The sequence below is a fragment of the Chiloscyllium punctatum genome, chromosome 50, assembly GCF_047496795.1.
Source record: "Chiloscyllium punctatum isolate Juve2018m chromosome 50, sChiPun1.3, whole genome shotgun sequence".
NCBI lineage: Eukaryota > Metazoa > Chordata > Chondrichthyes > Orectolobiformes > Hemiscylliidae > Chiloscyllium > Chiloscyllium punctatum.
In genome coordinates, this window is record NC_092788.1 from 34,491,322 (window position 1) to 34,509,785 (window position 18,464).

General features: G+C 61.6%; 1 protein-coding gene across 1 annotated transcript; it reads left to right on the top strand.

Moving 5' to 3' along the window:
• Positions 1 to 450: 450 nt before the first annotated feature.
• LOC140469999 (caveolin-2-like) lies at positions 451 to 9,988 on the top strand. The gene is made up of 3 exons (XM_072566465.1): positions 451 to 721; positions 7,356 to 7,543; positions 9,704 to 9,988. The coding sequence occupies exons 1-3, from the start codon at positions 572 to 574 to the stop codon at positions 9,852 to 9,854; spliced, it is 489 nt and encodes a 162-aa protein (XP_072422566.1). The 5' UTR covers positions 451 to 571; the 3' UTR covers positions 9,855 to 9,988.
• Positions 9,989 to 18,464: the final 8,476 nt, after the last annotated feature.

Below are 18,464 nucleotides of genomic sequence, written 5' to 3' on the forward strand. Positions count from 1 at the left end.
GAAGGTTGTTCCTCATCACCTCAGACCCAGGGGGGCTAAAGGAGACAGGGTGGGACTGAGATGGGGAGAAACATCTTCACCCAGAGAGTGGGGGGGAGGGAGCCTGTGGGATTCTCTGTGGTCGGGGGGCTGGAACATTGGACATTTCCGAGACGGAGTTGGATACAAGGGAGAAAGCGGATATGAGGGGGCAGGGTTAGATAATCAGCCATGATCCTATTGATCAGGCTTGAGGGGCTGAATGGCCTCACTCCTGCACCTGTTTCCCCACAATTATACGACTGATTCCTTGTCAGGCTTCAGGAGTGAAATGCTTGAGTCCCTTTAATTTGTTTCAAATCCTGGGCCCCTCTGTGTCAGCGAAATGTTGGGAAGGATTGAATTGGTCTCTCAGAATAGAACAGGGTCCATTCCAAAGAGAGAGAGAGAGAGAGAGAGAGAGAGCGTGTGGGAGCAAGTCAGCTGAAAGGCAAGGCCCAAGTTGGACTTAAACATCAGAGATCCACGCTCTGGTGCTCCCTCTGTTTGCCCTCTGCCCCTTGCGCAGCGTAGTGAGGGCACGTTCTGAACCATGAAGGCCGAGGATTATACAACGGTCAACCTGGAAGGTCAAACCCCAGAGCCTGAGGGCGGGAGGGAACTGAGACCGGAACATCCCCAGCACACTGGCTCCTCAGACAAAGAGGACAGAGACCCCACCGGGATGAATCAGCACCTCAAGGTACCCGCTCTCCTTCTCCAAACCCCGCCCTCTGGGGTAGGGTGGGGGTGGGTGAGGATTCAGGCTGGAGGCTTCAGAGGTGGGGGTGTGGGAAAAACAGCTGAACGCCTGAGGGAGCCTGTAACTGGTGGGGTAGAATCGGGCGGTGGAATCGGGATCGACGTGGGAATCACACCTGCCGATCTGCGGGATCACACCCAGGGATCTATGTGGGATCATCCCAGGGGATCTGTGTGGGATCACACCCAGGGATCTATGTGGGATCATCCCAGGGGATCTGTGTGGGATCACACCCAGGGATCTATGTGGGAATCCCCCGGGGGATCTGTGTGGGATCACACCCACGGATCTATGTGGGAATCCCCCGGGGGATCTGTGTGGGATCACACCCACGGATCTATGTGGGATCACCCCAGGGGATCTGTGTGGGATCACACCCAGGGATCTATGTGGGAATCCCCCGGGGGATCTGTGTGGGATCACACCCACGGATCCATGTGGGATCACCCCAGGGGATCTGTGTGGGATCACACCCAGGGATCTATGTGGGAATCGCCCAGGGGATCTGTGTGGGATCACACCCAGGGATCTATGTGGGAATCGCCCAGGGGTTCTAGAACATAGAACATAGAACAATACAGCACAGAACAGGCCCTTCGGCCCACGATGTTGTGCCGAACTTCTATCCTAGATTAAGCACCCATCCATGTACCTATCCAAATGCCGCTTAAAGGTCGCCAATGAATCTGACTCTACCACTCCCACGGGCAGCGCATTCCATGCCCCCACCACTCTCTGGGTGAAGAACCCACCCCTGACATCTCCCCTATACCTTCCACCCTTCACCTTAAATTTATGTCCCCTTGTAACACTCTGTTGTACCCGGGGAAAAAGTTTCTGACTGTCTACTCTATCTATTCCTCTGATCATCTTATAAACCTCTATCAAGTCACCCCTCATCCTTCGCCGTTCCAACGAGAAAAGGCCGAGAACTCTCAACCTATCCTCGTACGACCTACACTCCATTCCAGGCAACATTCTGGTAAATCTTCTCTGCACCCTCTCCAAAGCTTCCACATCTTTCCTAAAGTGAGGCGACCAGAACTGCACACAGTACTCCAAATGTGGCCTAACCAAAGTCCTGTACAGCTGCAACATCACCTCACGACTCTTGAATTCAATCCCTCTGCTAATGAACGATAATACTCCATAGGCCTTCTTACAAACTCTATCCACCTGAGTGGCAACCTTCAAAGATCTATGTACATAGACCCCAAGATCCCTCTGTTCCTCCACCTGACCAAGAACCCTCCCATTAACCCTGTATTCCGCATTCTTATTTGTTCTTCCAAAATGGACAACTTCACACTTGGCAGGGTTGAACTCCATCTGCCACTCCTCAGCCCAGCTCTGCATCATATCTAAGTCCCTCTGCAGCCGACAACAGCCCTCCTCACTGTCCACAACTCCACCTATCTTCGTATCATCTGCAAATTTACTGACCCACCCTTCGACTCCCTCATCTAAGTCATTAATAAAAATTACAAACAGCAGAGGACCCAGAACTGATCCCTGCGGAACTCCACTTGTAACTGGACTCCATGCTGAATATTTACCATCTACTACCACTCTCTGACTTCGACCGGTTAGCCAGTTTTCTATCCAATTGGCCAAATTTCCCTCTATCCCATGCCTCCTGACTTTCCGCATAAGCCTACCATGGGGAACCTTATCAAATGCCTTACTAAAATCCATGTACACTACATCCACTGCTCTACCCTCATCCACATGCTTGGTCACCTCCTCGAAGAATTCAATAAGACTTGTAAGGCAAGACCTACCCTTCACAAATCCGTGCTGGCTGTCCCTAATCAAGCAGTGCCGTTCCAGATACTCGTAAATCCTATCCCTCAGTACCCTTTCCATTACTTTGCCTACCACAGAAGTAAGACTAACTGGCCTGTAATTCCCGGGGTTATCCCTATTCCCTTTTTTGAACAGGGGCACAACATTCGCTACTCTCCAGTCCCCTGGTACCACCCCCGTTGCCAGTGAAGACGAGAAGATCATTGCCAACGGTACTGCAATTTCCTCTCTTGCTTCCCACATAATCCTAGGATATATCCCGTCAGGCCCGGGGGACTTGTCTATCCTCAAGTTGTTCAAAATGTCCAACACATCTTCCTTCCTAACAGATATCTCTTCTAGCTTATCAGTCCGTTTCACACTCTCCTCTTCAACAATACAGTCCCTCTCGTTCGTAAATACTGAAGAGAAGTACTTGTTCAAGACCTCTCCTATCTCTTCCGACTCAATACACAGTCTCCCACCACTGTCCTTGATCGGACCTACCCTCGTTCTCGTCATTCTCAGGTTTCTCACATACGCATAGAATGCCTTGGGGTTATCCTTGATCCTATCCGCCAGGGATTTTTCATGCCCTCTCTTAGCTCTCCTAATCCCTTTCTTCAGGTCCCTTCTGGCTATCCTGTATCCCTCCACTGCTCTGTCTGAACCTTGTTTCCTCAACCTTATGTGGGTTCTGTGTGGGATCACACCCAGGGATCTATGTGGGAATCGCCCAGGGGTTCTGTGTGGGATCACACCCAGGGATCTATGTGGGAATCGCCCAGGGGTTCTGTGTAAGATCGCCCCAGGGTTTCTGTGTGGGATCGCCCCAGGGAATCTGTGTGGGATCACCCCAGGGGATCTGTGTGGGATCACCCCAGGGGATCTGTGTGGGATCGCCCCAGGGGATCTGGGTGGGATCACCCCAGGGAATCTGTGTGGGATCACCCCAGGGGATCTGTGTGGGATCACTCCAGGGGATCTGTGCGGGATCATCCCAGGGGATCTGTACGGGATCGCCCCAGGGGATCAGAGTGGGATCGCTACAGGGGATCTGTGTGGGATCACCCCAGGGGATCTGTGTGGGATCACCCCAGGGGATCTATGTGGGATCGTCCCAGGGGATCTGTGTGGGATCACCCCAGGGGATCTGTGTGGGATCACCCCAAGGGATCTGTGTGGGATCGCCCCAGGGGATCTGTACGGGATCACTCCAGGGGATCTGTGTGGGATCGCCCCAGGGGATCTGTGTGGGATCGCCCCAGGGAATCTGTGTGGGATCACTCCAGGGGATCTGTGTGGGATCGCCCCAGGGGATCTGTACAGGATCACTCCAGGGGATCTGTGCGGGATCGCCCCAGGGGATCTGTATGGGATCACTCCAGGGGATCTGTGTGGGATCACCCCAGGGGATCTGTGTGGGATCACCCCTGGGGATCTGTGTGGGATCGCCCCAGGGGATCTGTGTGGGATCACTCCAGGGAATCAGTGTGGGATCGCCCCAGGGGATCTGTGTGGGATCGCCCAGGGGATCTGTGTGGGATCGCCCCAGGGCGTCTGTGTGGGATCGTCCCAGGGGATCTGTGTGGGATCACCCCAGGGGATCTGTGTGGGATCACTCCTGGGGATCTGTGTGGGATCACTCCAGGGAATCTGTTGGGATCACTCCAGGGAATCTGTGTGGGATCACTCCGGGTGATCTGTGTGAGATCGCCACAGGGGATCTGTATGGGATCATTCCAGGGGATCTGTGTAAGATCACCCCAGGGGATCTGTGTGGGATCATTCCAGGGGATCTGTGTAAGACCGCCCCAGGGGATCTGTGTGGGATCACTCCAGGGGATCTGTACGGGATCACTCCAGGGGATCTGTGTGGGATCACCCCAGGGAATCTGTGTGGGCTCGCCCCAGGGGATCTGTACAGGATCACTCCAGGGGATGTGTGGGATCACTCCAGGGGATCTGTGTGGGATCACCCCAGGGGATCTGTGTGGGATCACTCCAGGGGATCTGTGTGGGATCACTCCGGGGGATCTGTGTGAGATCGCCCCAGGGGATCTGTATGGGATCATTCCAGGGGATCTGTGTAAGATCACCCCAGGGGATCTGTGTGGGATCATTCCAGGGGATCTGTGTAAGACCACCCCAGGGGATCTGTGTGGGATCACTCCAGGGGATCTGTACGGGATCACTCCAGGGGATCTGTGTGGGATCACCCCATGGGATCTGTGTGGGCTCGCCCCAGGGGATCTGTACGGGATCACTCCAGGGGATGTGTGGGATCACTCCAGGGGATCTGTACGGGATCACTCCAGGGGATCTGTGTGGGATCACCCCAGGGGATCTGTGTGGGCTCGCCCCAGGGGATCTGTACGGGATCACTCCAGGGGATCTGTACGGGATCACTCCAGGGGATCTGTACGGGATCACCCCAGGGGATCTGTGTGGGATCGCCCCAGGGGATCTGTGTGGGCTCGCCCCAGGGGATCTGTATGGGATCACTCCAGGGGATCTGTGTGGGATCACCCCTGGGGATCTGTGTGGGATCGCCCCAGGGGATCTGTGTGGGATCACTCCAGGGAATCAGTGTGGGATCGCCCCAGGGGATCTGTGTGGGATCGCCCAGGGGATCTGTGTGGGATCGCCCCAGGGCATCTGTGTGGGATCGTCCCAGGGGATCTGTGTGGGATCACCCCAGGGGATCTGTGTGGGATCACCCCAGGGGATCTGTGTGGGATCACTCCTGGGGATCTGTGTGGGATCACTCCAGGGAATCTGTTGGGATCACTCCAGGGAATCTGTGTGGGATCACTCCGGGGGATCTGTGTGAGATCGCCACAGGGGATCTGTATGGGATCATTCCAGGGGATCTGTGTAAGATCACCCCAGGGGATCTGTGTGGGATCATTCCAGGGGATCTGTGTAAGACCGCCCCAGGGGATCTGTGTGGGATCACTCCAGGGGATCTGTACGGGATCACTCCAGGGGATCTGTGTGGGATCACCCCAGGGAATCTGTGTGGGCTCGCCCCAGGGGATCTGTACAGGATCACTCCAGGGGATGTGTGGGATCACTCCAGGGGATCTGTGTGGGATCACTCCTGGGGATCTGTGTGGGATCACTCCGGGGGATCTGTGTGAGATCGCCCCAGGGGATCTGTATGGGATCATTCCAGGGGATCTGTGTGGGATCACTCCAGGGGATCTGTGTGGGATCATTCCAGGGGATCTGTGTAAGACCACCCCAGGGGATCTGTGTGGGATCACTCCAGGGGATCTGTGTAAGACCACCCCAGGGGATCTGTGTGGGATCACTCCAGGGGATCTGTACGGGATCACTCCAGGGGATCTGTGTGGGATCACCCCATGGGATCTGTGTGGGCTCGCCCCAGGGGATCTGTACGGGATCACTCCAGGGGATGTGTGGGATCACTCCAGGGGATCTGTACGGGATCACTCCAGGGGATCTGTGTGGGATCACCCCAGGGGATCTGTGTGGGCTCGCCCCAGGGGATCTGTACGGGATCACTCCAGGGGATCTGTACGGGATCACTCCAGGGGATCTGTGTGGGATCACCCCATGGGATCTGTGTGGGCTCGCCCCAGGGGATCTGTACGGGATCACTCCAGGGGATGTGTGGGATCACTCCAGGGGATCTGTGTGGGATCACCCCAGGGGATCTGTGTGGGATCACTCCAGGGGATCTGTGTGGGATCACTCCAGGGGATCTGTGTGGGATCACCCCAGGGGATCTGTGTGGGATCACTCCAGGGGATCTGTGTGGGATCACTCCAGGGGATCTGTGTGGGATCACCCCAGGGGATCTGTGTGGGATCACTCCAGGGGATCTGTGTGGGATCACTCCAGGGGATCTGTCTGGGATCACTCCAGGGAATCTGTGTGGGATCACTCCAGGGGATCTGTGTGGGATCGTCCCAGGCGATCTGTGTGGGATCACTCCAGGGGATCTGTCTGGGATCACTCCAGGGAATCTGTGTGGGATCACTCCAGGGGATCTGTGTGAGATCGCCCTATGGGGATCTGTGTGGGATCATTCCAGGGGATCTGTGTAAGATCGCCCCAGGGGATCTGTGTGGGATCACTCAAGGGGATCTGTGTGGGATCGCCCCAGGGGATCTATACGGGATCACTCCAGGGCATCTGTGTGGGATCACTCCAGGGGATCTGTGTGGGATCACTCCAGGGGATCTGTGTGGGATCACTCCAGGGGATCTGTACGGGATCACTCCAGGGGATCTGTGTGGGATCACTCCAGGGGATCTGTGTGGGATCACTCCAGGGGATCTGTACGGGGTCACTCCAGGGGATCTGTGTGGGATCACATCTGGAGCATTGTGAGAATCACACGTGGCAATCTGTGTGGGATCACCCTGGGCACCTGTGTGGGATCAAACCTGGAGATCCACGTTGTCAGATTAAACCGGGGATCCATGTGAGATCACGCATGTGATCAATGAAATCACAGTTGGGGATCTGTGTGGAATCATGTCAGGAGATCGCTGTGGGATCACCCTTCGAGATCTGTGTGGGTCACACATGGGGTGCTGTGAGATTCCAACTGATTCTGACCAAGGATGTTCCTGACCCAGAACATGGGGAAGCGAGAGAGAGAGAGGGAAGGGCAGAGGGAGTGGCTCAGGGAGGGAGGAATAAATGCCAAGGACAAGAAGGATGACTGGGGAACGAAGTGGAGAGGGAGAGAGGGTGAAAGGACATGCATGGAGCCTTCACTGAAGAGCCTGAAGTCTCTCCACCCTTGTTACAGGTGGATTTCCCAGAGATTATTGCTGAACCTTCCACCACTCACAGTTTCGACAGGGTCTGGGCCTGGAGTAACGTTAGCTTCGAGGTCTGCAAACTGTGGAGTTATCGGATCATCTCTCTGCTCTGTGCAATCCCCGCTTCCATTCTCACCGGCTGCCTCTTCTCCTTCGTCACTTGTCTACGCATATGGTGAGTATTTGTCCCCAGGGAGACCGGGCCCGAGGCCTGACACGGGGCAGGTAGACCAGGCCCGAGGCCTCACGGGGCAGGGAGACAAGGCCTGAGGCCTTACGGGGCATGGAGTCCAGGCCCGAGGCCTCACGGGTCATGTAGACCAGGCCTGAGGCCTCACGGATCAAGTAGACCAGGCCTGAGGCCTAAAGTGCAGGGAATCCAGGCCCGAGGCCTCACAGTGCGTGGAGACCAGGCCCGAGGCCTCAAAGGACAGGTAGACCAGGCCCGAGGCCTCACACGGGACAGGTAGACCAGGCCCAAGGCCTCACGGGGCAGGGAGACAAGGCCTGAGGCCTTACGGGGCATGGAGTCCAGGCCCGAGGCCTCACGGGTCATGTAGACCAGGCCTGAGGCCTCACGGTGCAGGGAGTCCAGGCCCGAGGCCTCACGGATCAAGTAGACCATGCCTGAGGCCTCACGGTGCAGGGGGTCCAGGCCCGAGGCCTCACGGATCAAGTAGACCAGGCCTGAGGCCTAAAGTGCAGGGAATCCAGGCCCGAGGCTTCACAGTGTGTGGAGACCAGGCCCGAGGCCTCACAGGGCAGGTAGACCAGGCCCGAGGCCTCACAGGGCAGTGAGACCAGGCCCGAGGCCTCACAGGTCAGGTAGACCAGGCCTGAGGCCTCACAGTTCAGGGAATCCAGGCCTGAGGCCTCACAGTGCGAGGAGACCAGGCCCGAGGCCTCACAGGGCAGGTAGACCAGGCCCGAGGCCTCACAGGGCAGGTAGACCAGGCCCAAGGCCTCACAGGGCAGTGAGACCAGGCTCGAGACCTCACGGTGCAGGGAGACCAGGCCCGAGGCCTCACAGTGCCGGGAGCCCAGGCCCGAGGCCTCACAGGGCAGCGAGACCAGGCCCGAGGCCTCACAGGGCAATGAGACCAGGCCCAAGATCTCACGGTGCAGGGAGACCAGGCCCAAGGCCAAACGATGCAGGGAGACCAGGCCCGAGGCCTCACGGAGCAGGGAGATCAGGCCCGAGGCCTCACGGGGCAGGGAGACCAGGCCCGAGGCCTCACGGGGCAGGGAGACCAGGCCCGAGGCCTCACGGGGCAGGGAGACTAGGCCCGAGGGCTCATGATGCAGGGAGACCAGGCCCGAGGCCACACGGTGCAGGGAGACCAGGCCCGAGGCCTCACGGGGCAGGGAGAATAGGCCCGAGGGCTCATGATGCAGGGAGACCAGGCCTGAGGCCTCAGGGTGCAGGGAGACCAGGCCCGAGGCCTCACGGGGCAGGGAGAATAGGCCCGAGGGCTCATGATGCAGGGAGACTAGGCCCGAGGGCTCATGATGCAGGGAGACCAGGCCCGAGGCCACACGGTGCAGGTAGACCAGGCCCGAGGCCTCACGGGGCAGGGAGACTAGGCCCGAGGGCTCATGATGCAGGGAGACCAGGCCCGAGGCCTCACAGGGCAGGGAGACCAAGCCCCAGGCCTCATGGGGCAGGGAGACCAGGCCCCAGGCCTCACGGGGCAGGGAGACCAGGCCCGAGGCCTCACGGGGCAGGGAGACCAGGCCCAGGCCTCACAGGGAAAGTAGACCAGACCCAAGGCCTCACGGGGCAGGGAGACCAGACCCGAGGCCTCACAGTACAGGGAGTCCAGGCACAAGACCTCACAGTGGAGGGAGCCCAGGCCTGAGGCCTCACGGGACAGGATGACCAGGCCTGAGGCCTCACGATGCAGAGAGACCATGCCCCAGGCCTCACGATGCAGGGAGTCCAGGCCCCATGCCTCACGATGCAGGGAGACCAGGCCCCAGGCCTCACGATGCTGGGAGACCAGGCCCGAGGCTTCACGGGGCAGGGAGACTAGGCCCGAGGCCACATGGTGCAGGGAGACCAGGCCCGAGGCCTCACAGTGCAGGGACACGAGGCCCGAGGCCTCACGGTGCAGGGAGACCAGGCCCCAGGCCTCACGGTGCAGGGAGATCAGGCCTGAGGCCTCACAGTGCAGGGAGGAAATTGTGTTGGAAATTGAGAGTGTGTCTCGGTTGGCGATTGGGAGTTGGGAAGGTGGGGAGGTGTGATGGTGATGTGGGATTGATGGATGTGTCAGAAGTTGTCAAGCTGGAGTGGATGTACGTGCCGATGATCCTGTCTCTCTCCTGTTTCTAGGTGCCTGGTGCCTTGTGTGAGGATCTGTCGCCTCTGCCGGCCTACCTGCCAGGAGGTCTGCCACATCCTGACGGACATCATTGTCAGCCCGTTCTGTACCAGCGTGGGCCGCTGTTTCCGGAGAGTTCACCTTATTGTGGCCAGATACTAGTCCCACTCCCTGTCCGCACCTCCAGCTGAGGCCTCTACCAGCTCTCCCAGGCCTCTACCTGCTGTAACAGGCCCCTCTCATTGAAGTCCAGTCCACAGGCATCAGTCCCAAACCCATATTCCTTCTCCCAGACTCCAAGGGCAATGCTCACTCTCCCAGGGCCACACCCACTCTCCCAGGGTCACACTCACTCTCCCAGGGTCACACTCACTCTCCCAGGGCCACACCCACTCTCCCTGGGTCACACCCACTCTCCCAGGGCCACACCCACTCTCCCAGGGACACACCCACTCTCCCAGGGTCACACCCACTCTCCCAGGGTCACATCCACTCTCCCAGGGCCACACCCACTCTCCCAGGGCCACACCCACTCTCCCAGAGCCACACCCACTCTCCCAGAGCCACACCCGCTCTCCCAGGGCCACACCCACCCTCCCGGGGCCACACCCACTCTCCCAGAGCCACACCCACACTCCCAGGGCCACACCCACTCTCCCAGAGTCACACCCACTCTCCCAGAGCCACACCCACTCTCCCAGGGTGACACCCATTCTCCCAGGGCCACACCCACTCTCTCAGGGACACACCCACTCTCCCAGGGCCACACCCACTCTCCCAGAGCCACACCCACTCTCCCAGGATCACACCCACTCTCCCAGAGCCACACCCACTCTCCCAGAGCCACACCCACACTCCCAGGGCCACACCCACTCTCCCAGAGCCACACCCACTCTCCCAGAGCCACACCCACGCTTCCAGAGCCACACCCACTCTCCCAAACCCCACACCTCCTCTCCCAGGGCCACACCCACTCTCCCAGGGACACACCCACTCTCCCAGGGCCACACCCACTCTCCCAGAGCCACACCCACTCTCCCAGGGTCACACCCACTCTCCCAAAGTCATACCCGCTCTCCCAGAGACACACCTGCTCTCCCAGGGCCACACTCACTCTCCGAGGGTCACACCCACTCTCCCAGAGCCACACCCACTCTCCCAGGGACACACCCACTCTCCCAGAGCCACACCCAATCTCCCAGAGCCACACCCACTCTCCCAGAGCCACACCCACTCTCCCAGGGCCACACCCATTCTCCCAGAGCCACACCCACACTCCCAGAGCCACACCCACTCTCCCAGAGCCACACTCACTCTCCCAGAGCCACACCCATTCTCCCAGAGCCACACCCACACTCCCAGAGCCACACCCACTCTCCCAGAGCCACACTCACTCTCCCAGAGCCACACCCACTCTCCCAGAGCCACACCCACTCTCCCAGAGCCACACCCACTCTCGCAGAGCCACACCCACTCTCGCAGGGCCACACCCACTCTCCCAGGGTCACACCCACTTTCCCAGGGCCACACCCATTCTCCCAGGGCCACACCCACTCTCCCAGAGACACACCTGCTCTCCCAGGGCCACACTCACTCTCCCAGGGTCACACCCACTCTCCCAGAGCCACACCCACTCTCCCAGGGCCACACCCACTCTCCCAGGGCCACACCCACTCTCCCAGGGCCACACCCATTCTCCCAGGGCCACACCCACTCTCCCAGAGCCACACCCACTCTCCCAGAGCCACACCCGCTCTCCCAGGGTCACACCCACTCTCCCAGAGCCACACCCACTCTCCCAGAGCCACACCCGCTCTCCCAGGGCCGCACCCACCCTCCCAGGGCCACACCCATTCTCCCAGAGCCACACCCACACTCCCAGAGCCACACCCACTCTCCCAGAGCCACACTCACTCTCCCAGAGCCACACCCACTCTCCCAGAGCCACACCCACTCTCCCAGAGCCACACCCACTCTCGCAGAGCCACACCCACTCTCGCAGGGCCACACCCACTCTCCCAGGGTCACACCCACTTTCCCAGGGCCACACCCATTCTCCCAGGGCCACACCCACTCTCCCAGAGCCACACCCACTCTCCCAGAGCCACACTCACTCTCCCAGGGTCACACCCACTCTCCCAGAGCCACACCCACTCTCCCAGGGCCACACCCACTCTCCCAGGGCCACACCCACTCTCCCAGGGCCACACCCATTCTCCCAGGGCCACACCCACTCTCCCAGAGCCACACCCACTCTCCCAGAGCCACACCCGCTCTCCCAGGGTCACACCCACTCTCCCAGAGCCACACCCACTCTCCCAGAGCCACACCCGCTCTCCCAGGGCCGCACCCACCCTCCCAGGGCCACACCCACCCTCCCAGGGCCACAGCCACTCTCCCAGAGCCACACCCACTCTCCCAGGGTCACACCCACTCTCCCAGGGCCACACCCACTCTCTCAGGGACACACCCACTCTCCCAGGGCCACACCCACTCTCCCAGAGCCACACCCACTCTCCCAAACCCCACACCCACTCTCCCAGGATCAAACCCACTCTCCCAGAGCCACACCCACTCTCCCAGAGCCACACCCACACTCCCAGGGCCACACACACTCTCCCAGAGTCACACCCACTCTCCCAGAGCCACACCCACGCTTCCAGAGCCACACCCACTCTCCCAAACCCCACACCACCTCTCCCAGAGCCACACCCACTCTCCCAGGGACACACCCACTCTCCCAGGGTCACACCCACTCTCCCAGAGCCACACCCACTCTCCCAGGGCCACACCCACTCTCCCAGGGTCACACCCACTCTCCCAGGGCCACACCCACTCTCCCAGGGTCACACCCACTCTCCCAGAGCCACACCCACTCGCCCAGGGCCACACCCACTCTCCCAGGGCCACACCCACTCTCCCAGGGACACACCCACTCTCCCAGGGTCACACTCACTCTCCCTGGGCCACACCCACTCTCCCAGAGCCACACCCACTCTCCCAGGGCCACACCCACTCTCCCAGAGCCACACCCACTCTCCCAGGGTCACACCCACTCTCCCAAAGTCATACCCGCTCTCCCAGAGACACACCTGCTCTCCCAGGGCCACACTCACTCTCCCAGGGTCACACCCACTCTCCCAGAGCCACACCCACTCTCCCAGGGACACACCCACTCTCCCAGAGCCACACCCAATCTCCCAGGGCCACACCCACACTCCCAGGGTCACACCCACTCTCCCAGAGCCACACCCACTCTCCCAGAGCCACACCCACTCTCCCAGGGCCACACCCACTCTCCCAGAGCCACACCTACACTCCCAGAGCCACACCAACTCTCCCAGAGCCACACCCACTCTCCCAGAGCCACACCCACTCTCCCAGGGCCACACCCACTCTCCCAGAGCCACACCCACTCTCCCAGAGCCACACCCACTCTCCCAGGGCCACACCCACTCTCCCAGAGCCACACCCACTCTCCCAGGGTCACACCCACTCTCCCAGGGCCACACCCATTCTCCCAGGGCCACACCCACTCTCCCAGAGACACACCTGCTCTCCCAGGGCCACACTCACTCTCCCAGGGTCACACCCACTCTCCCAGAGCCACACCCACTCTCCCACGGCCACACCCACTCTCCCAGAGCCACACCCAATCCCCCAGGGCCACACCCACTCTCCCAGGGTCACACCCACTCTCCCAGAGCCACACCCACTCTCCCAGGGCCACACCCACTCTCCCAGAGCCACACTCACTCTCCCAGAGCCACACCCACTCTCCCAGAGCCACACCCACTCTCCCAGAGCCACACCCACTCTCCCAGAGCCACACCCACTCTCCCAGGGCCACACCTGCTCTCCCAGAGCCACACCCGCTCTCCCAGGGCCACACCCACTCTCCCAGGGCCACACCCACTCTCCCAGAGCCACACCCACTCTCCCAGGGCCACACCCACTCTCCCAGGGCCACACCCACTCTCCCAGGGCCACACCCATTCTCCCAGGGCCACACCCACTCTCCCAGAGCACACCCACTCTCCAGAGCCACACCCGCTCTCCCAGGGTCACACCCACTCTCCAGAGCCACACCCACTCTCCCAGAGCCACACCCGCTCTCCCAGGGCCGCACCCACCCTCCCAGGGCCACACCCATTCTCCCAGAGCCACACCCACACTCCCAGAGCCACACCCACTCTCCCAGAGCCACACTCACTCTCCCAGAGCCACACCCACTCTCCCAGAGCCACACCCACTCTCCCAGAGCCACACCCACTCTCGCAGAGCCACACCCACTCTCGCAGGGGCCTCACCCACTCTCCCAGGGTCACACCCACTTTCCCAGGGCCACACCCATTCTCCCAGGGCCACACCCACTCTCCCAGAGCCACACCCACTCTCCCAGAGCCACACTCACTCTCCCAGGGTCACACCCACTCTCCCAGAGCCACACCCACTCTCCCAGGGCCACACCCACTCTCCCAGGGCCACACCCACTCTCCCAGGGCCACACCCATTCTCCCAGGGCCACACCCACTCTCCCAGAGCCACACCCACTCTCCCAGAGCCACACCCGCTCTCCCAGGGTCACACCCACTCTCCCAGAGCCACACCCACTCTCCCAGAGCCACACCCGCTCTCCCAGGGCCGCACCCACCCTCCCAGGGCCACACCCACCCTCCCAGGGCCACAGCCACTCTCCCAGAGCCACACCCACTCTCCCAGGGTCACACCCACTCTCCCAGGGCCACACCCACTCTCTCAGGGACACACCCACTCTCCCAGGGCCACACCCACTCTCCCAGAGCCACACCCACTCTCCCAAACCCCACACCCACTCTCCCAGGATCAAACCCACTCTCCCAGAGCCACACCCACTCTCCCAGAGCCACACCCACACTCCCAGGGCCACACACACTCTCCCAGAGTCACACCCACTCTCCCAGAGCCACACCCACGCTTCCAGAGCCACACCCACTCTCCCAAACCCCACACCACCTCTCCCAGAGCCACACCCACTCTCCCAGGGACACACCCACTCTCCCAGGGTCACACCCACTCTCCCAGAGCCACACCCACTCTCCCAGGGCCACACCCACTCTCCCAGGGTCACACCCACTCTCCCAGGGCCACACCCACTCTCCCAGGGTCACACCCACTCTCCCAGAGCCACACCCACTCGCCCAGGGCCACACCCACTCTCCCAGGGCCACACCCACTCTCCCAGGGACACACCCACTCTCCCAGGGTCACACTCACTCTCCCTGGGCCACACCCACTCTCCCAGAGCCACACCCACTCTCCCAGGGCCACACCCACTCTCCCAGAGCCACACCCACTCTCCCAGGGTCACACCCACTCTCCCAAAGTCATACCCGCTCTCCCAGAGACACACCTGCTCTCCCAGGGCCACACTCACTCTCCCAGGGTCACACCCACTCTCCCAGAGCCACACCCACTCTCCCAGGGACACACCCACTCTCCCAGAGCCACACCCAATCTCCCAGGGCCACACCCACACTCCCAGGGTCACACCCACTCTCCCAGAGCCACACCCACTCTCCCAGAGCCACACCCACTCTCCCAGGGCCACACCCACTCTCCCAGAGCCACACCTACACTCCCAGAGCCACACCAACTCTCCCAGAGCCACACCCACTCTCCCAGAGCCACACCCACTCTCCCAGGGCCACACCCACTCTCCCAGAGCCACACCCACTCTCCCAGAGCCACACCCACTCTCCCAGGGCCACACCCACTCTCCCAGAGCCACACCCACTCTCCCAGGGTCACACCCACTCTCCCAGGGCCACACCCATTCTCCCAGGGCCACACCCACTCTCCCAGAGACACACCTGCTCTCCCAGGGCCACACTCACTCTCCCAGGGTCACACCCACTCTCCCAGAGCCACACCCACTCTCCCACGGCCACACCCACTCTCCCAGAGCCACACCCAATCCCCCAGGGCCACACCCACTCTCCCAGGGTCACACCCACTCTCCCAGAGCCACACCCACTCTCCCAGGGCCACACCCACTCTCCCAGAGCCACACTCACTCTCCCAGAGCCACACCCACTCTCCCAGAGCCACACCCACTCTCCCAGAGCCACACCCACTCTCCCAGAGCCACACCCACTCTCCCAGGGCCACACCTGCTCTCCCAGAGCCACACCCGCTCTCCCAGGGCCACACCCACTCTCCCAGGGCCACACCCACTATCCCAGAGCCACACCCACTCTCCAGGGACACACCCACTCTCCCAGGGACACACCCACTCTCCCAGAGCCACACCCACTCTCCCAGGGACACACCCACTCTCCCAGGGTCACACTCATTCTCCCAGGGCCACACCCACTCTCCCAGAGCCACACCCACTCTCCCAGGGCCACACCCACTCTCCCAGAGCCACACCCACTCTCCCAGGGACACACCCACTCTCCCAGAGCCACACCCACTCTCCCAGAGCCACACCCACTCTCCCAGGGCCACACCCATTCTCCCAGAGCCACACCCACACTCCCAGAGCCACACCCACACTCCCAGAGCCACACCCATTCTCCCAGAGCCACACCCACACTCCCAGGGCCACACCCATTCTCCCAGAGCCACACCCACTCTCCCAGGGCCACACCCATTCTCCCAGGGCCACACCCACTCTCCCAGAGACACACCTGCTCTCCCAGGGCCACACTCACTCTCCCAGGGCCACACTCACTCTCCCAGGGTCACACCCACTCTCCCAGAGCCACACCCACTCTCCCAGGGCCACACCCACTCTCCCAGAGCCACACCCAATCCCACAGGGCCACACCCACTCTCCCAGGGTCACACCCACTCTCCCAGAGCCACACCCACTCTCCCAGGGCCACACCCACTATCCCAGAGCCACACCCACTCTCCCAGGGCCACACCCACTCTCCCAGGGCCACACCCACTCTCCCAGGGCCACACCCATTCTCCCAGGGCCACACCCACTCTCCCAGAGCCACACCCGCTCTCCCAGGGTCACACCCACTCTCCCAGAGCCACACCCACTCTCCCAGGGTCACACCCGCTCTCCCAGAGCCACACCCACTCTCCCAGGGTCACACCCACTCTCCCAGGGCCACACCCACTCTCTCAGGGACACACCCACTCTCCCAGGGCCACACCCACTCTCCCAGAGCCACACCCTCTCTCCCAAACCCCACACCCACTCTCCCAGGATCACACCCACTCTCCCAGAGCCACACCCACTCTCCCAGAGCCACACCCACACTCCCAGGGCCACACCCACTCTCCCAGAGTCACACCCACTCTCCCAGAGCCACACCCACGCTTCCAGAGCCACACCCACTCTCCCAAACCCCACACCCACTCTCCCAGAGCCACACCCACTCTCCCAGGGACACAACCACTCTCCCAGGGTCACACCCACTCTCCCAGAGCCACACCCACCCTCCCAGGGCCACACCCACTCTCCCAGGGTCACACCCACTCTCCCAGGGCCACACCCACTCTCCCAGGGTCACACCCACTCTCCCAGAGCCACACCCACTCGCCAAGGGCCACACCCACTCTCCCAGGGACACACCCACTCTCCCAGAGCCACACCCACTCTCCCAGGGCCACACCCACTCTCCCAGAGCCACACCCACTCTCCCAGGGCCACACTCGCTCTCCCAGGGACACACCCACTCTCCCAGAGCCACACCCAATCTCCCAGGGCCACACCCACTCTCCCAGGGTCACACACACTCTCCCAGAGCCACACCCACTCTCCCAGAGCCACACCCACTCTCCCAGGGCCACACCCACTCTCCCAGAGCCACACCTACACTCCCAGAGCCACACCCACTCTCCCAGAGCCACACTCACTCTCCCAGAGCCACACCCACTCTCCCAGGGCCACACCCACTCTCCCAGGGCCACACTCACTCTCCCAGGGTCACACCCACTCTCCCAGAGCCACACCCACTCTCCCAGGGCCACACCCACTCTCACAGAGCCACACCCAATCCCCCAGGGCCACACCCACTCTCCCAGGGTCACACCCACTCTCCCAGAGCCACACCCACTCTCCCAGGGCCACACCCACTCTCCCAGAGCCACACTCACTCTCCCAGAGCCACACCCACTCTCCCAGAGCCACACCAACTCTCCCAGGGCCACACCCACTCTCCCAGGGCCACACCCACTCTCCCAGAGCCACACCCACTCTCCCAGAGCCACACTCACTCTCCCAGGGTCACACCCTCTCTCCCAGGGCCACACCTGCTCTCCCAGGATCACACCCACTCTCCCAGAGCCAGACCCACTCTCCCAGAGCCACACCCACACTCCCAGGGCCACACCCACTCTCCCAGAGTCACACCCACTCTCCCAGAGCCACACCCACGCTTCCAGAGCCACACCCACACTCCCAGAGCCACACCCACACTCCCAGAGCCACACCCACTCTCCCAGGGCCACACCCACTCTCCCAGAGCCACACCCACGCTTCCAGAGCCACACCCACACTCCCAAACCCCACACCCCCTCTCCCAGAGCCACACCCACTCTCCCAGGGACACACCCACTCTCCCAGGGCCACACCCACTCTCCCAGAGCCACACCCACTCTCCCAGGGTCACACCCACTCTCCCAGGGTCACACCCACTCTCCCAGAGCCACACCCACTCGCCCAGGGCCACACCCACTCTCCCAGGGCCACACCCACTCTCCCAGGGACACACCCACTCTCCCAGGGTCACACTCACTCTCCCAGGGCCACACCCACTCTCCCAGAGCCAC

What these genes read in the sequence shown, in the direction of transcription:
- LOC140469999 (XM_072566465.1), top strand. Translation starts at nt 572, where the DNA reads ATGAAGGCCGAGGATTATACAACGGTCAACCTGGAAGGTCAAACCCCA. An exon ending in GGATGAATCAGCACCTCAAG is followed by an intron (nt 722 to 7,355) that starts GTACCCGCTCTC and finishes CCCTTGTTACAG; the next exon opens with GTGGATTTCCCAGAGATTAT. An exon ending in GTCACTTGTCTACGCATATG is followed by an intron (nt 7,544 to 9,703) that starts GTGAGTATTTGT and finishes TCCTGTTTCTAG; the next exon opens with GTGCCTGGTGCCTTGTGTGA.